We start from the raw sequence: 26092 nt of genomic DNA on the forward strand, positions 1-26092 counted from the left end.
GCCACTATAGGTGTGGCAGGGTATACTCAGACATGAGTCCCTTTCTCACTGCTCCATCAGGATTCAAGCAAGCCGGGCCGAAGAGGCTGAAATGCCAGAAACCGGTCCCCGGTAGCTTGTCTCCTTTCTGGTGAAGAATTGGCTTTGTAGTTTAGTCTGCCCTGTTCCCATGATGCACTGGGCCAGGGACAGACTAATTTGCATACAGCCAGGTTCTGAGCTGGGATGGGGCAGTGAGATAAATAACGGTGATGGATCAAGCCCTGATCTTTGGACTGGGTAAGAGTGGTCTTCTTAATTCAGACACTCTGTTCATCACCACCCCCTTTTCTGTATCGTTTTTGGCCACTATAGGTGTGGCAGGGTATACTCAGACATGAGTCCCTTTCTCACTGCTCCATCAGGATTCAAGCAAGCCGGGCCGAAGAGGCTGAAATGCCAGAAACCGGTCCCCGGTAGCTTGTCTCCTTTCTGGTGAAGAATTGGCTTTGTAGTTTAGTCTGCCCTGTTCCCATGATGCACTGGGCCAGGGACAGACTAATTTGCATACAGCCAGGTTCTGAGCTGGGATGGGGCAGTGAGATAAATAACGGTGATGGATCAAGCCCTGATCTTTGGACTGGGTAAGAGTGGTCTGCTTAATTCAGACACTCTGTTCATCACCACCCCCTTTTCTGTATCGTTTTTGACCACTATAGGTGTGGCAGGGTATACTCAGACATGAGTCCCTTTCTCACTGCTCCATCAGGATTCAAGCAAGCCGGGCCGAAGAGGCTGAAATGCCAGAAACCGGTCCCCGGTAGCTTGTCTCCTTTCTGGTGAAGAATTGGCTTTGTAGTTTAGTCTGCCCTGTTCCCATGATGCACTGGGCCAGGGACAGACTAATTTGCATACAGCCAGGTTCTGAGCTGGGATGGGGCAGTGAGATAAATAACGGTGATGGATCAAGCCCTGATCTTTGGACTGGGTAAGAGTGGTCTGCTTAATTCAGACACTCTGTTCATCACCACCCCCTTTTCTGTATCGTTTTTGGCCACTATAGGTGTGGCAGGGTATACTCAGACATGAGTCCCTTTCTCACTGCTCCATCAGGATTCAAGCAAGCCGGGCCGAAGAGGCTGAAATGCCAGAAACCGGTCCCCGGTAGCTTGTCTCCTTTCTGGTGAAGAATTGGCTTTGTAGTTTAGTCTGCCCTGTTCCCATGATGCACTGGGCCAGGGACAGACTAATTTGCATACAGCCAGGTTCTGAGCTGGGATGGGGCAGTGAGATAAATAACGGTGATGGATCAAGCCCTGATCTTTGGACTGGGTAAGAGTGGTCTGCTTAATTCAGACACTCTGTTCATCACCACCCCCTTTTCTGTATCGTTTTTGGCCACTATAGGTGTGGCAGGGTATACTCAGACATGAGTCCCTTTCTCACTGCTCCATCAGGATTCAAGCAAGCCGGGCCGAAGAGGCTGAAATGCCAGAAACCGGTCCCCGGTAGCTTGTCTCCTTTCTGGTGAAGAATTGGCTTTGTAGTTTAGTCTGCCCTGTTCCCATGATGCACTGGGCCAGGGACAGACTAATTTGCATACAGCCAGGTTCTGAGCTGGGATGGGGCAGTGAGATAAATAACGGTGATGGATCAAGCCCTGATCTTTGGACTGGGTAAGAGTGGTCTGCTTAATTCAGACACTCTGTTCATCACCACCCCCTTTTCTGTATCGTTTTTGGACACTATAGGTGTGGCAGGGTATACTCAGACATGAGTCCCTTTCTCACTGCTCCATCAGGATTCAAGCAAGCCGGGCCGAAGAGGCTGAAATGCCAGAAACCGGTCCCCGGTAGCTTGTCTCCTTTCTGGTGAAGAATTGGCTTTGTAGTTTAGTCTGCCCTGTTCCCATGATGCACTGGGCCAGGGACAGACTAATTTGCATACAGCCAGGTTCTGAGCTGGGATGGGGCAGTGAGATAAATAACGGTGATGGATCAAGCCCTGATCTTTGGACTGGGTAAGAGTGGTCTGCTTAATTCAGACACTCTGTTCATCACCACCCCCTTTTCTGTATCGTTTTTGGCCACTATAGGTGTGGCAGGGTATACTCAGACATGAGTCCCTTTCTCACTGCTCCATCAGGATTCAAGCAAGCCGGGCCGAAGAGGCTGAAATGCCAGAAACCGGTCCCCGGTAGCTTGTCTCCTTTCTGGTGAAGAATTGGCTTTGTAGTTTAGTCTGCCCTGTTCCCATGATGCACTGGGCCAGGGACAGACTAATTTGCATACAGCCAGGTTCTGAGCTGGGATGGGGCAGTGAGATAAATAACGGTGATGGATCAAGCCCTGATCTTTGGACTGGGTAAGAGTGGTCTGCTTAATTCAGACACTCTGTTCATCACCACCCCCTTTTCTGTATCGTTTTTGGCCACTATAGGTGTGGCAGGGTATACTCAGACATGAGTCCCTTTCTCACTGCTCCATCAGGATTCAAGCAAGCCGGGCCGAAGAGGCTGAAATGCCAGAAACCGGTCCCCGGTAGCTTGTCTCCTTTCTGGTGAAGAATTGGCTTTGTAGTTTAGTCTGCCCTGTTCCCATGATGCACTGGGCCAGGGACAGACTAATTTGCATACAGCCAGGTTCTGAGCTGGGATGGGGCAGTGAGATAAATAACGGTGATGGATCAAGCCCTGATCTTTGGACTGGGTAAGAGTGGTCTGCTTAATTCAGACACTCTGTTCATCACCACCCCCTTTTCTGTATCGTTTTTGGCCACTATAGGTGTGGCAGGGTATACTCAGACATGAGTCCCTTTCTCACTGCTCCATCAGGATTCAAGCAAGCCGGGCCGAAGAGGCTGAAATGCCAGAAACCGGTCCCCGGTAGCTTGTCTCCTTTCTGGTGAAGAATTGGCTTTGTAGTTTAGTCTGCCCTGTTCCCATGATGCACTGGGCCAGGGACAGACTAATTTGCATACAGCCAGGTTCTGAGCTGGGATGGGGCAGTGAGATAAATAACGGTGATGGATCAAGCCCTGATCTTTGGACTGGGTAAGAGTGGTCTGCTTAATTCAGACACTCTGTTCATCACCACCCCCCCTTTTCTGTATCGTGCTCGTGCACCTAAGCAGGGTTCTAGGGTTCCAGCAGCAAAGGTTTGGCTCCCGTCTCTTTTGGAGCCTCCCCCTCCAACCCGCATACATGCGGTTGTGGTTTTATTTAACGAACAGGTTCTTAATCCTTGTTAAATAGAATTCAACTTAATCAGGTAGGAAACCACCACCTGGCAGATACAGGGCAACAGACCTTTCTGCAAACTACAGGCTGGTGACTGACAAACGCCACCACCGCCTGCACAGGGCGCCGAGTAAACCAAGCAGCAAACAATTGAGGCTGCCACGGTAGGACTTACTCACCGGATGGAGACCAACACAACCTGGCAGCAGTGCTGTGTGTCTCAACGCGTGCCAGGGACTGCCCCTAATCTCACCCGGTTACTAATCATCCCATAATGCACCCCTGCAGATGCGTTCCTGGCAGACCACCTTCTGAGAAAGCACAACAGAGTAAACCTCACCAATTAACAGCTCATTTTCCTTAAAGAACGTATTTGCGTAAGGGCTGAGAAACCACGTGTGGCTTTAATGGGATCTTCGGGTGTGCAAGTGGCGAAGGTAAAGGCGAGTCAGCATAGCTCAGTTTAAAATCCCCATTGTCACGTGCAAAGAAGCATGACGAGGCCAAGCTATATTTGATTTGAACAAAAGGTGCACACGTTAATATGCGTTTACAGCCTGCATTTTTTCAGGGGATTCGCTATCAATGGTGCAGCAGGTGCAGCGGCACTGGGGAGAGGGGGCAAAAGTCTAAAGGGGCCCCGTGAACCCCGATTTTTACTCTTTTGAGGAGAATCGCCATCAATGGTGCTGACGGCGCGGTGGCACTGGGAGAGGCAAAAGTCTAAGGGGGCCTAGTGCACCTCGATTATTGATGTACTTTACTGCATGATCAGCTATTAGGCCCTATTTTCCCTGCATCGGCTAGTACCAAAGTGCACACTCGCTAGTGGGGAAACATCATTTACCACGAAGGCATTACCACTACTAACATTTACCACGTGACACTTACCACGCAGGGTGCCTTCCACGCAGGGTGCCTTCCACTACGTCTTTACCACGGGCTGGGGGGGAGATGTGGTATTCCTTCGAGTCGTTCTGCGTGGGCTTGGGGGGCAGAGGGGGGCTGGGGGGGGTCTCCCCCCCCAAAAATAACAAGCGGTGGGCAGAGGGGGGCTGGGGGGGGTCTCCCCCCCAAAAAATAACAAGCAGTTTACTTTAAAAAAAAAAACGAACATAATTTTAAAAGAAAAAGGAAAGAGCCTCCCCCAAAGACGTGCCGTGTACGTCAAAAAAACAGTCCTTTTTTTATTTTGGTATACGTGTTTTGACGCTTGTTTCAATGGAGGATGGAAGTAAGGGCTCGTAGAGAAAGACGTGCAGGTAAGACGTTTCTAGGCGTAGTAAAATTCTACGTTGTAAATACCAGCGTGGTAAAGCCACTTGCGATGTAAAATTCGCGTGGTAAAGCCATGCGTGGTAATTGAAATCGTGGTATAATCATATATTCCGCTAGTGCATCTTGTATCGCTTTTTCGCAGTGCTTTGAATGGCCAGGTACCGAGTCCCTCCCCGAGTTTAATTTGAACAGGGGAGGACCGGCACTTCTAGCAGGGCCGCAATACTTTTAAAGTGCGAGAACCGCCCCCTGCTCCTTAGCAAACAGGTGCTGCTCTGGGATAAGGAGTGCCTGCCCTTCTAGGTTTCCATTTCCTGCACGCCTTTGAATCCTGTGCTCAAATGTGGATTTACTGCCAGAAAGAAATATCACACTCCATGCCACCCACGTGCTGCGTATATTAATTGCACTGGGCTACCTGCCCTACGTGCCTCGAAGCAGGCGCGCGGGGAGGAGGAGGCGCTGTAGAAATAAACGTGAATTTCCAAAACAAAATACTTTCTGAGACTGGTGAGCAAGTGGAAAGAATAGTTCGCTGTCTTGTGAGGACTTCCCAGGTGTGGCGCGTGCGGGACAAGGTGGCCTCGGCACTGGGCGGGGGCGGAGGCGGCTCGCAGAGTTTCGGTGGCGCGAGGCGGGCGAGTCCCGGCGCGCGGAGGCAGCATCCCTCGCGCACTCTGGATCATACCTGAATAACTTGGCAGGGCGGAAAAGGCCACCACATCTTGGTGTGCGCGCGCCCCTGGCACGGAGTCTTCTAAAATCAGAAGTATTTATTTCTAAGGAGAAATAGGTGTTTATAATCTGGCCCGAAACATTAAAACGCGTGGTCGTTTTCGTTCGTTTGGAGTGAAACTGGTGCACGGTGCAAAAAATAGAAGGGATGATCTCATGAAACCCGCGATAACCATTGTTTACACACCTGTAAGCAGCATTCCCTCCCGCCTTGACACCCTCTCTCGGTTATAAACATTTGAATGCAACAACTCCTGAGAGAAACTGGTGGGGGCTACATTTTACTCAACACAAGAATTGTGTAATTTATACACATTACTAAAAATAATTCTGGAGTAAGAATCGTTTATGGCGAATATGGGCAACATTGGGCATTGAAGCCACTGGTTTGTGCGTCGAAATGTGCAGCTGCTTCAAATAGACAAGAGTACAAGCCGAGAAAAACGCTCAATGTAAGGGGTCACTATTACTCGCTGGTATAGACGTAAAGTATATACAGTCATCCGGATGTAGAATGCACACACGTTAACAACTATACACTTGTACCAGGCACACCCTCTCTGCCCCCGCAGTGTCTGACACCTGTTGAAAAGCAAGACTCCTGCGTTTTTTCTGCCAGAAATTCTATTTTACCTTCCCTTCTGCCTCTTTCAACAGTCATCACTCCAATGCTAATTAATAAGAAAATAAATTTCTCCCTGTAAGTACGTCAACCTGAACACACCCATCCATCTCCCTGTCCGTATATTGTACCCCCTGGTTGACAAGCTGCTGTTTACCTGTAGGAACTTTGAAAAACCTTGTGTCTGGCTACCAAGAGGTGTTGGTAACAGGTGGCTGAGCCCACCTCGTATTCTTGGCAGAGCTATTAGTTGCTAGGCAACAAACAGGAGACACTTCTCCCAGGGGCTCACACCGTCCCTACCCGCGTGTCACCTTCACATTAAGATTATTAAAATTATTACCAAAGATTAGAATAGACGCCCATTAATTACAAATTCCATGCGAACGTTTACAAGTTTACCTCCTGGCGATATCTAAATGATCCAGATCGCCACACGCTGTCGTTCTGGTCACTTATCCAGTGTTTAATTTGTAAAAAAAAAAAAAAAGCAAGTGCCAGGTCCCTCATCAGGACGCCACTGCAGTCGACACCACCCATTGCCCCTGCATGCCTGCCAAAGACAGTACCAAACCAGCTACTAACCATCACACTCCTGAAAGTTCAGAGTATTCCAGGCCCCCAAAGCAATAAGAACAGCATTGGCGGCGGCTCCTCCGCAATGGTGGAGGACTGTTGCCTCACTGGCTCAGAATCAGCAGCTGAAAAATAAAACAATATCTGTGGTATGTGCACTTGTAAGTGTGCATGGCAGTTTGGCCGACTCTTAGTCCAACCAAACTGACATGCGCACTTTGCTTTCTCCAGCCCGGCTGAATTGTACAGCCGGGTTGGAGAAGTTGCACATACTCCCTATGCCTGAGCAAGCATCTTTTAAGTCAGCTCAGGCCAATCCCCAAGCTGCTCTCTTGCTTGAGAGCAGCGCAGGGATTGGATGGGGAGCCTGTGATGCTGCCCCAGGGACTGCTGGGAGGAGCAGAGCAACAGCGAGAGGCGGCTGTCATCATGGGGTAAGTTTTCAGTTTGTATTTATTAATCCCCTGTGCACTACCCCTTTCCCGTGCCCCTCCACTTTTTAATATCGTCTGCCCCTGATTGGCAGCAGGTGTTAGTCATTTTTTATGTATATTGAATTGGAAAACAACTGTCATCCCCAATCTAAATCAAACAAACAGTGCCAACATGTGGCAGACTGTCATAAGTGCCGGTGATGACAATCAAGTGCAGGCGCTGAGCATCGGAAACCACCAGCACAAATTAAGCACTACAGTTCTCTTTTGTGATCTTACTTTTTAGCTACAAATTTATATGTATTGTATTTATCAATTATTTAATGCTATGCTTAGGGTGGCACTGCCTCTCCCTGTCACAAGGGAAATCGTATTTCAGTCCCAGTGATGTCACCTAACAGAATACATTCAGAATGCTCCAGACTTGGTTATGTAATTGTATTCATATAGAGCTTACTACCCCTGATGAAGCATCAAAGCGCTTTTCGGCGAGTAGCATGCTACTCCTGAACCCAAAAAGGATTAGTGAATTAGTATAGGGAAATAGGAATTAGTTGGAGTGGTGGACATGTGAGTATGTTGGTTGTATTGATAAGGGAGGGACAAAAGGATAAGGGGGGATAGAAGGGGGAAGGGCATAGAAAGTGTTTATTTGAAGATCATGGTAGTAGGAGGAAGTTTGGGATGAGTAAAGAAGAGCTGGAGGGTGGAAAGAGTCTCTAGAAGTCGATTAGAGAAAAATTAGGTCTTGGATGAGTCTACGGAGGGATACATGGATGAAGTGTAGAAAGGCTTGCTTGGGAGATCTAAATAGTAAAATGAGGTTTGCGGTGATGCAAGGAGGGATAGAGAAGGGAGGGGTCTAGAAAGGGTTATTTTGGAGATCATAGATATAATAAATTCAGACTTTCAAGTGTTGCTGTACTTTAATAAAAAATAACATTTATTTTTTCCATATTGTTCAATAATTCAATAGTGAAGCAATTGTAGATGCATAGTTATGATAAAATTTACATATTGTGATAGATAAACGGAGAACCGTAAGCATCTAATCAAATAACCTATATGCATACTATGCTGTGACCTATATACATGCAAGCATGGAATATTATATTCATAAATAATATGTACCTTTGTTAAGCAGGCCAACAGAATACCTATTAATACAACTGCTTTCTGGGTGTTGTAGACTTGGATTGCATCCAATAATAGGCTTTTACATGCTGTTACTAAGTACATACAAATAAGAAGCTAATGCTTTAGAAAAAGTATTACTGATCTGTGTACCACACTGCACTCTTAACATATAACCCCATTAACTTTCCACCAAATATACTAACTACATTGCATTGTGTTCTAACAAAGGTAACTTGTCATTTGTATCATATCGTTGCCAGTTCTGTGCTCAGTCATTCCTCTAAAGCCCTAGTTCTAGTCCCAGCGCTAATAATTCAGATTCACGCGGCTGAATGGGAATTTGCAACAAGGGTGCAAATTTGTGATCACCTGGCATTACCCTATTACCATCAGGCAAAAGCCCGTGTAAACGTTGCGGGCTAATCACTCACTATTTTATTTTAAGCACTTCGTAACAGGGACAATCATTAACAATGTGTGCATTACCACACACTCCCGGGTACAAAACTCAGAATGGGTCAATGTGGTCTCAGTAATTATAGCGCCTCGAGGTACTGCAAACTAAAAGAGAATAACCCCTGCACCAAAACCGTCTGAGCAGTAGCACCTGGAACAGAACGAGAGCCCAGGTGTGAAAAAAGACAAGTGGTTTCCAACAGGTGAGCATGGCGGTGGATTGCTTGAATGTGTTTGTATTAAGTGTGCCAGTGCACCAGCGCACCAGCCAGTAAGGGGTCGATGCCAAGGGGCCATACTTGTGCATTTTCACCAAGGGCACAAAAACTCGGGGGTCAACCGTGAGATACAAGTCAAAAGCCCAGTATTGGAAATAAATAAACAGGTAGGGACAGAGATGTCCATTGTGGTACACCTAAGGGTAGGATGACACAAGTAACCTCTGACCTCGCTCAGGTCACCAGCCCCGCCCCCTCCCATCCAAGATGGCGGCGGGCGTCGCCGGGGCCTGGGGCGGCGCAGACACCTGTCGGCTTCCACCTGTCTCTGCCGGGACCGCGGTGCAGCCGCCGGAACAGGCCCCAGACACGGCTCCGGAGCAGGACTCGAGGCCCCGGCACGGACAGCCCACCCCCGCCGCGCAGCTGGACTCACCTGAGGGGATCCAGGCGCCGAGGAGGAGCAGCAGCAGCCGCTCGGCGGCCATGATGGGTCACCCCAGCCCCGGGGGAGGGCGGCCCCGGCCTCTGCGGGGAGGGCTCGGGCCTGACCGTCCCCTCACGAGCAGCTGCCCCCGGGGGCTGGGCGTGACCCCACCTGGGGCAGGAGGACAAACTCCACTCCAGGGGCAGTTTCACCCTGGGGTCCCTCCCTCTCTCTCCAGCGCCTCCTGATGCTCCCAGCGCCTCCTCAGAAAGTGAAAACGAGTGATGCCCTCACACAAACTTTCCCCCCGGAACGCTGCTTCTCCTGCCCTCTCCACGAGCAGCTACTGTTGTCAGCCCCTCCTCTCTGAGGTCACCTCCCAGGCAGGCTCTGGGCCCTCCCCTCTGTGTACACACAGGTATTTGGCCTCCTCTGGTAAGAGCTCTGTTTATTGCTACGATCGCAGGGCAACCCTCTCCCTCTAGGTATCGACTCCCACTCTTTGGCATCTCCAAGCCCGCCGTTGTCAGCAGTTTTTTGCCAAATAACTTGCTCCAGTTTCATGCTTCGCACTCCACCCGGCTCGGCCTGTAAAACCCTCGCTGGCGATTCCTCGCTTTCCCTTAACAATGGGAGTCTGAAAGCATCCTCCAACCCTCCCCCCACCACTCGGTTTCATGAATAAACTGAAACAAAACCTAAGTTGTTTTCTCTCCTCCCGCCCCATGGCGTGGGGGAAAGCTATGTACAAACCAGTTTATCCAGACAAACCCAGTTTGTGTTCCAGTTTGTTTATACAGGTTTTTTTCTTTAAATCAACCTGTTGCACCCACAGGACAGTGTAACAGAATCATGATTTGCACACTTATTTCACGCATTTCGAGGTGGAAATACCAATGCACCAAAGGTTTCACTTTTCTCACTGGCTGGAGTTTTGGTTTCTCAGTCCGCTGCTGTGATGAAAATGTTAACTGTTTGCAGGCCGACCGACACGTCCCGCAGGGGACACAGATAAGAGGGCGGCCACCGTAGTGCCACAAGATGGCACACGGGGCAGCCCAGCTCTTTCGGACCCCAGTGGGTCCCGCGCGTCACTTCCTTCCTGGGGAGGGTATATATTCCTCCCCCGCCCACCGAGCCCTTTGTCCGCTGTCCCCTCACCCTGATGCCTCTTTGTCCGCTGCCCCCTCACCCTGACGCCGTTTGGGTGTACTCTATTGCTTCGGCCAGTGGCCTTGTCTGGCGACGGTGTCTCGTTCGGTAATGGTGAGTCATCCCCTCTCGGGATGGTTTCTGTGTTTTTCTCTTTCGGGTGAGGGGACTTTGGAGGTGCCGAGGCATAGCAGGGTGTGCTATGTCTCGGCCACGGCCTCGGTATGTTAAGTTTTAGGATCTCTCGGTTTGGTCCCATTTCTTCGCTTGGGTGTTCTCGCAGTGAGGTCGTGGGACTGCTAGTGGTTTTATTGCATTCTCCGTTTACATTGTTAGGGGAGGGGGCGGTCGTGTGACTGCTGCCTGGGTTTTGTGCTCCATTAGCGAGAGGATTCAGAAAAGGAGGTAGTTTGGTTTGCCCTGTTCCCATCATGCACTGGGACAGGAACAGACTAATTTGCATATAGCCAGGTTCTGAACTGGGATGGTGCAGTGAGCTAAAAAACAGTGTTGGATCTAGCCCTGATCTCTTGACTGGGTGAGAGTATTCTGCTTTATTCAGAAACTCTGTCCATCACCACCCCTTGTTGTTAAATATTTTGTCCACCCTAAGCGTGGAAGGGTATACTCAGATGTGAGTCCCTTGCTCATTGCACCATCAGGATTCAAGCAAGCTGGGCCGACGACGGCTGAAATGCCAGAAACCGGTCCCCGGAAGCTTGTTTCCTTCCCAGTGTAAGAATTGGCTTGGTAGTTTGATTTGCCCTGTTCCCATCATGCACTGGGATAGGAACAGACTAATTTGCATATAGCCAGGTTCTGAACTGGGATGGTGCAGTGAGCTAAAAAACGGTGTTGGATCTAGCCCTGATCTCTTGACTGGGTGAGAGTATTCTGCTTAATTCAGAAACTCTGTCCATCACCACCCCTTGTTGTTAACCATTAGCGAGAGGAGCAGAAGCAGGCCACTTGGTGGTTGTTGGGACGTTCTCTCGGACGCTTTTCTCTCGCGTCTTGCATGGGGGGTTGTGTTTTAACAACATGCTGTGCGAACGTTTCAGTTGATCAGCATGTGAGGAGGTAACTCAACTTCTAAGGATATTTAGACCTGTCTGAGTTTGGGGAATGCGCGCTATTAGTCTGGCACAACGTGAGCGAGCAGTGTTTTTCACTGAGGCGCATTTCGCATCTAGGAGCTCGGGCGTTGTACGCGACCCCAGTACGTGTTGTTTGCCCTGGTTTGGTAAGGGCATTGAGGGTCAATGTATTGTTTGTAGGGTTGTTTTCCTGGGTTCAGATGCGGTTGCTTCCGGGCTAACTCGCGCCTCCCTGCTGGGAGACTTCGTTTAGTTTTATCGTTTTACTTGTGCTCTTTTGTGTGTTTTGCTTGCTTTTGGGCTGAGCACGGCGCATGGTACCCTCTATCCGGATGTCGAGCTGGGCAATTATCTGATATGGGGAAAGTACTTTTCCCTGCCCGGGTGATTATTTCGCTGGATGTCTTACGATGTATGGGGGTGGGGGTTCCGACTTTCCCACCGACACGGGCATCAGCATCGCAGAGGAGTAAGGGGGTTTTTCACGGCGGCTTGTGGCTTTTGTTTGTTCCCCCCCCCCCCTGTTTTGCATTAGCATCTCTGCGGGTAGGTCCATGGGGTATCGGTGCACCCGCGTTTTCCCAGGCAAGGAGAAAGAACCTCTTTCCTTTGTCCGATGTCGAAATTTTGGGCCAGCTATCCCCCCTATCTGTCAGTCGGGTGAGTCCAGGCCCCGGGGTTAAGTGCGATCTCGGGGCTGACAGGGCTCATCTCTTGCTGATCCGGCCGGTCCGAGAGGCTCGCGGCGGGTTAGGGACTGGCAGTGTGGTACTGTGTCCGAGCGCGGGGAGGGTTCGGGTCCCAAGCATTATGTTCCTATTCTTTTTCGGTGCACGTGGTTTTGGCGTCCGTGTGCGGCTATTTACACGTGGTTAATTTGGGGGCACCATTTGTGGGAGGTTCGGCACATAGGAGTAAGGGCACCCAGTGCGGCCATTTGCAGGGGCAGTTGTTCCTCAGGTCCGATACATGTGGTTTATGGCACCGTGGGCGGCCATTTTAGGGGCACCACTTGTTGTTGTCCGGCACTTGTAAATAGGGGCGCCCGGTGCGGCCATTTTCTTGGCACTTTCCTTCGAAAGGTAGTGCTAATGGGGGGTGTTGGTGCCCTTCGGTATGACCTCATGTTTCGTTTTACTTTGGGGGACACGTACGTCGACAGTCTATGATGCAGATTTGTGGCACGTGTTTCAGGCGCTGACGTGCGGAGCTGCCTCTTTGGTTTATCTATTGTATGGTTAGGCATGTCTGTTTAAGTGTGGCCATCCTCAGGGGCATTTTCAGCCATCTCAGTGTGCGCGGAACGGCCTCGCGGGTCGCGCAACACGGTCGGCCCCATGAGCGGGGAGAGATGCTCGTGCTATCGAGACAGTGTGTTGCACCTTTTCACATTCTCACTCGCCGTGAGTGTCGGCGGGTTGGCATGCTGGTCCCGGCTGGGCTGGGGCGCAGGGTTGTCCGTCCAGGCCTGGTGCACATGTTTTTGTTGAAGGTAAGAGCATGGGGTCCGGTCGGATAGGGCGCGCTAGTCAGGTTGTTCCCGTATGAAGACTACGAATCTCATCCCATTTCCCAGCTCTTAAGGCACCTGGACTGGGTGGTGTGTAATAGTTTTCGTGCAGCGCTGCCTGAATTCCAACACGATGGCCACTAGATGGCAGTAGGCACACACTATTGGGTAGCCTCTTTCCTGTCCAACAGCGTTGTACTGGTTGTAGATCGAAGCTCCCCTCTAGCAATCATTAGGGTCGTTTATGTCCATTATTGAGTTGGGGCTGAGATTGTCACCCCGGACTTTTGCTCGAGGCATTTTCAACGGTAGAGGCTTCTGGCGCTACACGTATTCTGTGGACATTGGAAATGGCTTGCGGCTTTCATTGCCCTGTGTTCAATGACGGAGGGGAGGTAATGGCGCCTCATTACCCTTTTCGATCACTGTCCTCTTTTGGCGCTCTCACCTGACCCCCATCGTCTACAGCAACGCATGCGACAGTGGTCGCAGCCAGGGGTGGAGGTGCTGCGGCAAAGAACAGTTAGCGCTGTTGTTCTCGTTCTCCGGGGACCTGGTCCCAGCATGCCGGTTTACGCGTATTTCTTTTCTTGGCTGTGCCCGCCGGGCAGTAGGGAACACGAGGTGCCCGTAACTTGCGTTTTTATATTACAGGCTGTTTTACGGTGGTTCGCTTATAGCTGCTGGCAATCCGTGAGAGGACTGTTTTCCCGGTGTGCTTTTCAAGCGCTACAAGTACTTTGGGGAGTTTGCGCTATAAAAATGTTGGATTGCTAATTATAGGATCAGATCCTGCTCAGTGCGAAGAGAGGTAGACTTTTGACCCATTAGTTCCCGGTTCGTTCCTGGGTTGGGGCAGAAGCCGTTTCGGGGAATTATATTTCCTTAACACGCTCAGAAAGCGGGTATTTATAATGGCCTTTTCCCCGGTGCCTGAATGTGCAGGCAACCGGTGCTCTTGTAAGCGCTCCAAGGACTTCCGGTCTAGTTCGAGCAGTTCAATCTGGCAATTTCTGTATTTTATTATAGTTATACCCCCCTGCCCGAAGGTTCATGCAATCGGGGCTAATGCAAAGCGCGCCTGTCCGGGGGGCCGAGCTCGCGCTAGATATAGTAGTCATTATCCGGATTCTATTCTCAGTGCGTGATAGCCCAGTGCGGAGTGCATTATATTAGGATGTAGTGGTTCCCCGTTCCATCCCCCGTGCCTGAATGTTTAAGCAATCGGTGCCCAGGCGTAGCGCTCAGAGTACTTCGGTTCGGTCCGTGCTTTGTGTGACATGAATCAGTGCGTTACACAGCGTGCGCACACTCTTGAGGGTGTTCTGATAGCCGTCTCCTTCCTCTCCAGTCCAATCGAATAGGAACGACCGGACGAAGGGGATGCTATTCGTTGCTAGGGGTACATCGTGTCCGCAGGGGCTGCATGGAACCTCCCTTCTTCGAGCAAACAACCTCGGTAGGACACGTGTATTTCTCAGGCGGTTAGGCTTTCCTCGGTCCGCTTGCTGCTTCGAGAGGACACAGTCAATATGGCGTGTTCTTGGTTCCCAGAGCGTTGCAGACCGTTTGTCTTCCGGAAGTACCTGGGGTCATATAGGGGCACAGTGACTCGCGTTGCTGTTTATCTGCATGTTTCCCAGGTGTGCCCGGGTACCGGGGTTAGTTCCCTTGGTTTCGCCGGTGCCAGCAGCTATTCGCTAACCGTGCTGCTTGCCTTGCTGCTAGTATGTAAGATTTTCCCTACTCCCTGGGAGGACCTTATGTGGAGCTGAGTGCCCACAGGTTTGAGTCTGGGTACCCTGTTGCTTTACTAGGCTTTATTGGGGTGTCCTCTCGGTAAGCAGTGGCGGAGTATGGGCAAACCTGGCACCCCATGTTTCTCACTTCTTATCAGTTTTTCTTATACTATTGAAGTGCCGGGGCTCATCTTGATTCCCATGCGCAATTGGAATGTGTCCTTTTTACAGCAACTGGGGGCACAAGTAAGGGGCTGATCCTGGCGATCAAATTTACAACAGGTTTTCCGTTGTTGCTGGGTAGGGGCTGTTTCCTGGATTTGTTCTTTTCCTATACACACGGGTATCATTTGTTAATGGCAATCCACGTTCAACATTCCTGCACGCCAGGGCTTGGAGCAGGACAATCGGATTAAGGACACAGTCCTCCTCTGAGAAGTACAGGGGTGAAAGGGAGCGTTTTGCTGCCTGGTTGGCTCTGGGCAAGGAGCCTGTTTACGGTGCCTGGTTAAGTGATGTCACCCCACTGGGGGATGCAGTAACTGCCCTGACTTTATCAACATTGGTACCCTGTGCAGTTCAGCACGTCTACTCTAACAGCTCTTCAGTCCTTGTTTTCTACATGTTTGGCATACTGTAGGGGAGAGGCCTACATCCTCTTTCCTCTGCTTTTAGACCCAACATTGGACTTTCTTGTTTGCGTTTCAATCATATCAGTTTTTGCCCCCGGGTAGCATTTTATGTCATGGCATTGGCCCAGTTGCTCAGGGGAGCCTCTCTCGAGGGCAGGGGAAGAGGTCCTCGCGCTACAGTACTATGGGTTATTTTCGCGTGACCGGTTCTGGAGGTTAGTACATGTAGACAGTTGGCCTTCCCCCCAAGCAGATGTTACTATCAGGCTTTGTTTTGCATCCACTTGTGAGGGCTCTTAGGAGTGCTTTTCACTCCGAAGTACAGCGATCTGACTGGTGTCAACATCTTGGCTTTGCTCTAAGCAGCTAGTGTCGAACCACATTTTAGTGCTGTACGTTTTACACCTGGCCCCCTTATGATGCCTTAGTACTTCTTTCCTGTGATAACTTTCCACCTGTGTCACACAAGGGGGAAGGGCCTTTACCTTGTCCCGGCTTAGTGTTACGGGATACTCTGGCGTCACCTGGTAACTTTTTACCCCTCTTAGTGTGAGTCTGTCTGGACTTCTGTAAGCGCGGCACAGGTTAGTGTGTTGGTGGCCAAGTAGGCGCATGGTTGGCTGTTTGTACTTGAAGGGTCCCGAGGTGGCAGAAAATATTTTACAGTCAATATTCAACACCTAAGGTTGACACGCTTGGAGGGCCCTGGGCGTAGTCCACGGGTAGGTTGTTACCTGACTATTTCTTTTGGTGGTATTTTCAGGTACCAAAGTAGGGTTTCCTTTTGCAGTTTCTCAGACCAGGAAGTATAAGTGAGGAAGTAAGAGTGCCCCTAGCTGCACTACATGTATTCACAGTTGTATAGCCTGCTTGTTATAAGCTTCATAGGGTCCAACGAAGGACAGGCAAAGGGGGACGATTTGTACAAGTGACAAACATGAGGAGATACTCTACTCAGTGTTAAAGGGATGTTGCCTAAGCATAACTCGACACGGCCTTTTACGCATGATGGGGAAGCTTGCGGCCACGAAGTGAGTTGTCCAACAATGCTATTGGGCACCAGGCACCATAATGTGGCGCTTCGTATTTTGATGGATTTTGTATTTTTAAGTACTTGTAGGGCCCAGAAGGGGCAGGCATTACCAGTATTTATACAAACTGCAGGGAAAATATCTGTCTCTGTTTGTGCACTGAAATTAAGGAACTGTCACACATAGCAGTTTAACACGTGTAGCCCTGTTATGGGTGGCTAATTCGTGGTCGGCTATGCAAGAAAGCTATAGGGTGTCTTCTTTATTTTGTGCAACTAAGCGGCATTGACTATGTCAACAGATGGGCTGATGGAAGGGCAGGCTTGCACCACGAGATGGCACTTCTAGATCATCCTAGACAGTCTAAAAGTCCTGCCCTGTTGGCTATGCAAGATAGCTAGTACTGTGGCTTAGTTATCTCATGTACTATAAGCATAGACTATACAATGAGTTGGGCTTGTGGTATGGTAGCGCTCCTTTTCTAAGTAAGGATAGAGAGGCTTTGTCTTAGTGGCCTATCACCAAGCACTTCTCAGCACCTTTGCATGTGCAAGCTGGGTAGCCCAGGTAAGCGATCGCTTTAGCTGTCTTGTTGTGTAGGGTCCGCAAGGGACAGGAATTTCCTCAGTCTACGTCCCTCAAAGGGGGTTGACTCGCAGTGGAGGGCCCTTGGCTAGGTGCTTGGGTAAGCTTTTCACCCAGACAGTTTCAATCTAGTAAGATGAGGAAGTTTTAGTTCCCACAGTGCCACAGGATGCACATACAGTTGTATAGGCTGCTTGTTTAAGCTTCCCTGGGTACAACGCAGGCCAGGCACAGGGACGTCTTGCACAAGTGTCTAACACGAGGAGATCCCTACTCAGTGTTATAAGGGATGTTGCCTGTGCGAACCTCTCACTGGCCTCATACGCTTGATGAGAAGCTTGCGACCAGAGGTGGGCTGCCCACCTAAGGTATTATGTGATGGGGGCAGGCATGGACAAGGAGTTGTTCCTCGAGATCAGCCAAGTCAGTCATTTTACTCGTTGGCGTTCCCACTGCTGAAGATGGGTCAAGTTGCATTCTGGTAGTTCCCCCTCCTACCGGGCCAGTACTCTGGGACACCCGTGCTCATGTCACTCTTCCCATGGCACGACAGTCACTACTAGGTGGGAACGGCCAGTTACAAGCCTCGACAGGACAGGACCTGCCAATCACATTTCTGATGACTTTCAAGTATTGCAGGTCACACACACTGACCGGGGGTGCGGGCCCCTATGCCATTAACCTAAGCTGCGATGGGGCATCGGGCTCTCAGATGTCCTTGTGGGACGGAGATGGGCATTAGGGGCCCAGTGCATGACGCATTATTTGCAGGGACACATATGGGTCCCAGCGGATCCCCCAAAGGGATCTCAGCAAAGGAGGTGACACATAACCTGATAGCCCGACACCGGCCTGGTGGTAGTATCAAGGCTCACACGGGTGGTTAGCAGGGACCCGGTTTCTGTGTCCCGCACTGGGTTAGCAAGCAGGGTAGACTGCACTTGTTGGCCCTCATGGAGGTTTTCAGTACCTATCCACAGGCAACACAATCTTTCCCTCCATCTTGTTGTGACCCCATGCTGTGTCGCCGGGGAGCTATGGAGAAGTATTGTTAATTTGTCTGGGCTCTGGGGCTAGCATGCACCTTATAGGAGGAACACAAGGGGAATTGGTCACACGTTGGTGACAGATGAACTCTGTGGTCGGATTTCTTATCCCGAACCCCAGTGGCATGTTGCCCTGTCTGGGACAGGGAGGCAGCTGGCTCGCACGAGGTTTGCTGCGCCATGCGTAAATATTTTGAGCAGAGATTTGGCCTTTTATATATGTGCTACAAGCCAAACTAACTTGGTGTTGCTGGACTTTTGGGTCTGTTTTTTCTGATTAGGGGAGAGACCCTAGTAATAGTAATTAGGAACAGCTAGGAGGAATGCCGGCCTTGGTGGGGGGCCCTGGCTGCGACGGTCGCCACACCCAGGGCTGTGGCGGAGTTACAGGGCGATCCAGAGGCGGAAAGGTACCCGGGAGTACCCTCTTCAGGAGCACAAAGGATGCTGAGGCCTAATATCCCCAGGAAGTCTGTGCGGTGGACCCTGGGGGTACGACGGCGCCCCGCTATCCTACGGGCGGTTGGAAACCTGTACAACCGGGGGTCGCTTGAACGCTCCGCCCCTCGTAGGGGGGGGGCGTGAGCAAGAGGGTGGACCAATGGTTCACCGGATTTGGGAGGGGCTATCTCCTCCCATAACCGCTAAGCAACGATTGGCTAAGGCCACGTTGCAAATTGGCCCATCAGGTGGTAGGTTGCGAGGGGCGGCTTGCCTTTTGGATCGCCTGTAAGATAACCCACCTTGTTGGCATTGTGTATATGCTAATAAACCTGCAGCTACTTTTCTCCAACAAAAAAGTTGTCTTGTCTGCTTATTTCTGCGAAATGCATGTTATTGCGAGCGGGCTGGTGAGTGGGCCGATATTGGCACTATGCAGGCCGACCGACACATCCCCGCAGGGGACACAGATAAGAGGGCGGCCACCGTAGTGCCATAAGATGGCACACGGGGCAGCCCAGCTCTTTCGGACCCCGGTGGGTCCCGCGCGTCACTTCCTTCCTGGGGTGGGCGGGGGAGGGTATATATTCCTCCCCCGCCCACCGAGCGGCCTCTTTGTCCGCTGTCCCCTCACCCTGACGCCGTTTCCCTCCCTTCCACATACCCGGCGTCTTCAGGGTGGGTGGGGAAATGTTTCTAATCTTTTCTCATTTGTGTTGCAGGCGGAGTTACAGGGCGATCCAGAGGCGGAAAGGTACCCGGGAGTACCCTCTTCAGGAGCACAAAGGATGCTGAGGCCTAATATCCCCAGGAAGTCTGTGCAGTGGACCCTGGGGGTACGACGGCGCCCCGCTATCCTACGGGCGGTTGGAAACCTGTACAACCGGGGGTCGCTTGAACGCTCCGCCCCTCGTAGGGGGGGGGCGTGAGCAAGAGGGTGGACCAATGGTTCACCGGAATTGGGAGGGGCTATCTCCTCCCATAACCGCTAAGCAACGATTGGCTAAGGCCACGTTGCAAATTGGCCCATCAGGTGGTAGGTCGCGAGGGGCGGCTTGCCTTTTGGATCGCCTGTAAGATAACCCACCTTGTTGGCATTGTGTATATGCTAATAAACCTGCAGCTACTTTTCTCCAACAAAAAAGTTGTCTTGTCTGCTTATTTCTGCGAAATGCATGTTACTGCGAGCGGGCTGGTGAGTGGGCCGATATTGGCACTATGTGATTCCATCCTGGAACTAGTGATTCAGGCTCTACATGTGTTTATTGGTTTCAGTGTTTATTTTATTATTTAATTATTTGCATTTCCATAGTTTTTCCCGTGTTAGCTTACATACTTCTGTATCTAACCCCCAAATATTAATATGAGGTTGACACACACACATACGCATTACAGTGGTCATGATAGGTAGTCCTTGCCGATAACGACCACAAAGGGAAACAAGCATTTGCAATGCAATAGGTCTTGCATTCACGCGAGATTGAGCTAATGGCATTGTACATGACAATGCCTTTTATTTATGTTTTCGGTTTTAAAACCTAAATAAAAGGCATGGTCATTTACAATACTAATAGCTTAAATCTTGCAAATGCGAGACCTATTGCATTGCAATTAAGGGCCTTCTCGACCGCTTGTTAAATTGTAAATATCAGCGGAAGAGACCGGCCTGCGGCGTTTACAAGTAGTGATAAATAGTGCAGTGAAGAAGATGTTTGAGTGTTGTAAATTACACAGACACAAAGTGTGAAGTGAGAGTTACATATGATCCGAGCTATAAACCCTAACAAAGAGCTCCCACACCTTTCGCTCTGTGATTACACTGTCTCGGCTCAGGAGGAAGAGTGGGAGTGGTAGTGGGAGGCTATTTCCCGCCCTCTCTGTGATTTGAGTGTGCAGTGTGGCATTACGTAATGTCATTGCTATATTTGGCTTAATAAAAAACACTACAGCTGTAGTAGGGCCCTGGCTTCACCTCCTTGTGCAGGGTGGGTTGTGCTTTATGGTAGGCATGGAGGGAGGGACGGTCTCGGCTGCAGCTCCAGCCTTGTTCAGTGCCAATGCTATTACAAGTGAACGAGAGACGCTGAGGAGGTGGTGGTGCTGGTATTGGTGGTGGTGCTGGTATTGGTGGTGGTATTGGTGGTATTTGTATGTGGTGGTATTTGTATGTGGTGGTATTTGTATGTGGTGGTATTTGTATGTGGTGGTATTGGTGGTGGCGGTGGAATTGGTATTGGTGGTGGTATTGGATTGGTGGTGGCAGTATTGGTGGTATTGTGGTGGTATTGGTGGTGCTAGTTGTATTGGTGGCGCTAGTGGTATTGGTGGTGGTGGTACTGGTGGTGGTATTGGTACTGATGGTGGTTTTGGTGGGGGCATTGGCGATGGTATTGGTGGTGGTATTGGTGGTGCTAGTATTGGTGTTGGTGGTATTGGTATTGGTGGTGGTTTTGGTGTTGATGGTATTTGTGGTGGTGGTATTGATGGTGGTGATGATATTGGTGGAGGTGTTGTTCACCCCTTTGAGCGCCCGCCGGCCAACGGCCATCGCGAGCACTACCTCTGTAGTGCTGCGCACATCCGTTGGCCGTCGTGGTCCCACCCACTTAATCAAACCGCCGCATCGCTGTAGAATTGCAGCCGCGGTTAATAAAACAGTTAGGTGGCTTTAGTACAGATGATATGTAACACAGATGTGCTGTTGTCAGCTTCAGCCCATCATCACAGGATTAGGTGCTACCTGGTATTCACATGACTTAATTCGCTAATCATTTCTGAATCCATTTTACTTGTGGGGGGGAGGTTTGAAACCTATAGAAGATAATGCCGGATTAAAGTGATCAAAAACAGGCGGTCGTGCTGCTTAAAAAAACACAAGCGGTTTCAGCTGAAGCAGCGCATGTCCGGTCTGAAGTAAGAGAAACTCAATAAAGTAAATAGTGCTTACACACTAAATAACTGGTCCCACGAAACAACCGAAGTAAGGGGTCTAGTCGCCATGAGAGGGTACAAATGAAGACAAGGTCATACTAAGGAGGGATTAACAAGCCTATTACCAAATCCCAAGGCAGCATTTACGAAAGACAATGACACAAACCAATTAAAAATATGGGAGGAGAGTCAGCGCAGCTTCTCTCCCATACTCTACTACAACAGTCTTGCAGAGCGAGCAGCGCATGCACCCACTAGGCTCGACCTAAAAAAGTAGCTGTTGGCTAGGTTTGCGTTGTACAAATACCACATATGTCATGTAGGGTTGACGACATAGAGCTGTCTGGCAATTGGATCCTGTAGTAGGTCTATTACCGGGCAATTCGTATTTTGCTCAGGTTCTGCTAAATAAGTTACTTTATACCCGAGTGAGTTTCTTTCGTGGGGATACTCCTGACTATGTTTGACCCCTTGCTCATGACGGAACCACTCCGTCACGAGCCACGGTGGCGCTGTGCTTGTGACGGAATGGTTCCGTCACGGCCCCGCCTGCTCAAAAGAACGCGCTGCGTAGGCGTGAAATCACTGCAACGCAGGCGCGGCGGCCCGGCTGTGACGGAACCATTCCGTCACCAGCACAGCACCACCGCGGCTCGTGACGGAATGGTTCCGTCACGAGCATGCAAGGGGTTAAAAGAGGTGTTCTAGGCTTGGCACACAACAAGCTAAGGCTCTTAATAGTTCAATGACGTGTACACTCGGAATCACGTTTACTCTGTCTGCCCCAGATATGTAGCACTATGCATAATGTTTCTTTCTACAACTTGCATTCTCCAGTTGCTTGCTATCTCAGAAAGCAGTTTCCCACTGTACTCTTAAAATCAGTGGCGGCTCCCCTGCTAAGGTGGAGGAGCGTCACCCACGGCTATTTCAACAGTGCAAAAAGAAAATGATAATAACAGGGCGTTATCATTTTTTTTTTCTATGCAGGAGGCAGGGCGGAGCTGGGTCTGTGACACCAGAGCAGGGGAGTAGTGGTTTGCCCTCCTGTAAGTGCTCATGAAAGTTTGGCCGGGCAAACTGTCATGCACACTTGGCATGGTCTCTATTGGGCTCTGTTGCACTGCCTCTTGGAGATCATGCCCAGCCTCCCAAGCACTGCCTGAGCGTCCAATCACGACTCTGCTCCTGCAGCATTGTGATTGGCTGGGAGAGTTAGTAAGCCAGTGTGCTTCCGGTACTCCCAGCAGACAGAGGAGAGGTGTGCCGTAGCGGGAGAGGCGTGCAGCGCACGGCAGAGAAGGTAAGTTCAGTTTTGTAATTTTGTTTTAATTCCCCCCCCCCCCCATTACGAGCGAGCTGCTTAAAATCCTGCATGAAAAACTGGCCGTGGCGCACTTTTTCTTCAATTTGACCCTCTTCTTACCATCCATCCTCTTCATTCCTTCCATTTCTAACTATAGCCTCCTCTTAGTCTCACGCCTGTTTGCATCAGTCCTTTTTATTGTAATTATGCAATGGACTGATACCTCATTTCATAAATCACAACCTCTCTTCTTTAAAACCCTGTCATCTAACATTGTCTAATCTCTGCCAGCCTATCTATCTCACCAATCATTCACCTGAAACTACCTAGTCCCTACTAATGATCACACCTAACAGGTATTAAAATATCACAAAGTAGCTGGATTACATGTATGCAATTTTTTCTTTAGAGCACATGACTAATCGCAATAAGCAGCAATAACCACTGGATTAACTGCTAGATAACCGTGGGTTCTGTAGTAGCGCACTACTCGCCGTAAATTTCTTCAGCGAATAGTCTGGGGTAGTGAGTGCTAGATAAATCCAATTACAATATATTTTTCTGTAACTCTGAGCCATGACTGCATGTTGATCTTGCCTGCTATGGACTGTTATTGCTAGGTGAATTCTATAGGGACCTGCTCAAGCATTTGCAACAATAGAACATGCATGGATTACACCTGTCACTCTTCACACTGTTCTATGCATAAGCGTAGCAAGCAAAGACAGTATGAGAGCACCATTCTCTCCACCATAGCACAGCACCCACAAAGGCCTCTTTGCATTTCAACACTCTCATTCCCCAACAGTGTAGCATACCACCTATCCGCTAATAAGCTACAGCTCCTCTCCTTGGGCATGAGGCACTACATAAATGCACTTGCAGTTATATTGGTGAAATTTCAATAACATGTTTCTGCTCCATAGTGCCTATGGATATCAGGTCTACAAGTTCATTAGCCTCATTTAGAAAGAGTTTGGAGGCATGGCTATTCCTGAATTAATGCAAGAGTTTCTAGGGCTTAGCGCCAAGACACCTCTGGGTATTCGTGCGGTCAATAAGTCATAGTAACATAACATACTATGAATGCTTCTTAAAGCTATACGTTTCTGCCAAATGTTTCTTTATTACATCTGGAATTCTGTTGCATAAACTTCCATGTAAAATCGTTATGCCACAAGTCACCTGTAGTAATTTCACAAGCCTGTTGTGACGCACTTGTATTAACCTCTCTTCCCAATGTGTCAATAACATTTGAGACCATAGAGGCGTCCCACTCAAGCTTCTTTGTCTTTAAGGAATGTGAAGGCAGGTGATTTGGGGAGGATGAGTTTGTTGAAGTCATTTAAGGTGTGTGATTGTTTGGAAGATGAGGGTGGTGACGTTTATTTAAAGAATTTTCTGGGATGGTGAAAATACCTCCCAAGCAGGTGAGGTTCTCTAGATGAGAGTGAGTTGAGGGGCATGTGTGCGGTTTAACTGTTACACCAAGCATTAACTGAGATACTACACAATGAAAGCACAGCAGCACAATTTGAAGCAACCATGAGGAGAACAAATATTAAACTATGGTCTGTACGCTATTCACCTTTGTGTAGCACTAAATACTAGCATTGAGGCATTGTAGCTAGTCTCCAACTGGCCGCCCTTTCATGCAGATCTAGGAGGGACATCATTCCAAGTGGTGGTTGTTGTTTTGGCTGAGTTGCATGTGGTTAGGAGTGAGTTAATTCATTTCAAGGTGCAACATGTTAACCTGAGTCATTGTGAAAGTAAATGAGTTCAACCTAGTGAGGAGTTTTATATGTGTGGGTGCTTGCGCCCAAAGATTTTACAGTTTTTCTCGATTTGGGGGTACCAATTGACCATTCATTGGCCACACTATATAATATGTGTGTGTGTGTGTATATATATTACAACATTAGATGAATCATTACATCATATCCTTGATACACTGAAATAAGTGGCCTTATGATGGGCAAGCCCCATGTGTGCGTCTATACTAACGTGGAATAAAAACAAACACACGGCAGGGACCATGTTGCAAGCCATTTTGTAGCCCCATGACCCATATTTCACTGGTGTTTAATATAATTTACCGCTCATGTTTCTCCCCTCGCGAGCTCCAAGGCACAGTGGTGACAGAACTCCAGGGTCTCGCGCAATACTTTGGTAAAGTCCTGTTGGGTTCCCTTATCCGGTGTGTGGCCCTCTCAGAGGAATGATCGAGGCGCTTTTGATGTGATGTGTTTTGACTGCTCGCACACAATGATTCATTTATGACAGACGTCCATTGTTTCTCCCTCCCACGCTGAAGGGACCCTGCAAACATCCGTTGATTGGGCTGATTCGAGCTCAGCTGTCCGGGCCTCTGCTGTTTAATAATCAGCGCCATTGTTTTCATATCAGTTTGGCCACCAGCTCGACCGAGCGCAAATATTGTATCACAACTTTTGCACATTATCTCTTCGCCCCTGTTCCGTGCATATTTTAGGCCCGCAGACTCCGCGTCGTTTTCCGTGAGACAGAGTTGGCATGCCAGCCATGAACTCTTTCTCGGAATAGCTCCTGCAAAGAAAGCCCTGCTGAAGTATTGCCACAATGCGTATGCGTGGCTGGAATTCAGATCTCACCCCAGGGGCGCCACTTCACGGCACTGTTGGCAGCGTTCGAGGACTCCAATCAGGGAGGCTGCTTCATCTCCATTCACACATTAATTTGCAAGAATCGCATTTGTACCCGCATGCGAGACAGTGGAGCGATGATGCGGTTTTTATAAAAAACAGGAATTTTAGATTTTTTTCCTCTCATTTCTTGAATGGTCATTCGAAGTTGCTAAGCAGCCGCATCAGGAACCAATCCTGACTTTTTTTTACGCCACAAAGCTTTGAATTTTCGGGAATGTGGTTGAATTTTCTCCATTATAGGTATGCACCTTCGAGTCCATAATGCAAAGGGTGTCTGGTTCATTCTGCTGCACGTGACTATAGGCACCTGGCAGCAGGAGCATGTAGAGGTTGGTAGCCTTGGCTTCAGAGCGAGACCTCCTTCGGACGGTGCAGGAACTCATCCCGGGTGATGTAGTCTCCTGGCACCCGTATCAGCAGACTAGGAGCCTGTGCGCCCTCTTGTGCATGGATTTACCCAGAAGGTTCCTCGCGCCTCTAAATTAGGCAACATGGCGCTTTTGGGGGGCAGCCGAGCCTCGAGGTCTGCCTCCCGGGCACATTGGGATGGGGAGGGGGCGAGATGTCGGCAGCCAATTTGTGCTGTTGGGCTGTTTTGGGATAGCCCAAAGACAGCCCAATTTTAAATTATAGCCCAAGGTTATTTCAGTGGTCACCGCGCTTGCCCAGCCACCATTTTAGGTTTTGGTAACCTGGTGGCTGGGAGCGCTGGCAGTTTAGGTTGGTTGGAGTGAACAGCCTTATTCAGGAAGGAGGCAAGATGCGTCCAACTCCAGTCTGAACCGTAACAAGAATATCCCCTGCATACCCACCTACCATTAACCTTTTGCAAAGC

The 26092-nt window shown here is 49.6% G+C and overlaps 1 protein-coding gene across 1 annotated transcript in view; it reads right to left on the reverse strand.

The window, feature by feature from the left end:
• Positions 1 to 9739, reverse strand: part of ILDR1 (immunoglobulin like domain containing receptor 1) — a 270205-nt gene extending 260466 nt beyond the window's left edge. Inside the window, 1 exon segment of the mRNA XM_078656683.1 lies at positions 9110 to 9739. Coding sequence (XP_078512809.1) covers positions 9110 to 9161 — 52 coding nt within the window. The 5' untranslated portion in view covers positions 9162 to 9739.
• Between the last annotated feature and the right edge of the window lie 16353 nt (positions 9740 to 26092).

This window comes from Lissotriton helveticus, chromosome 8 (genome assembly GCF_964261635.1).
Source record: "Lissotriton helveticus chromosome 8, aLisHel1.1, whole genome shotgun sequence".
Taxonomy (NCBI): Eukaryota; Metazoa; Chordata; class Amphibia; order Caudata; family Salamandridae; genus Lissotriton; species Lissotriton helveticus.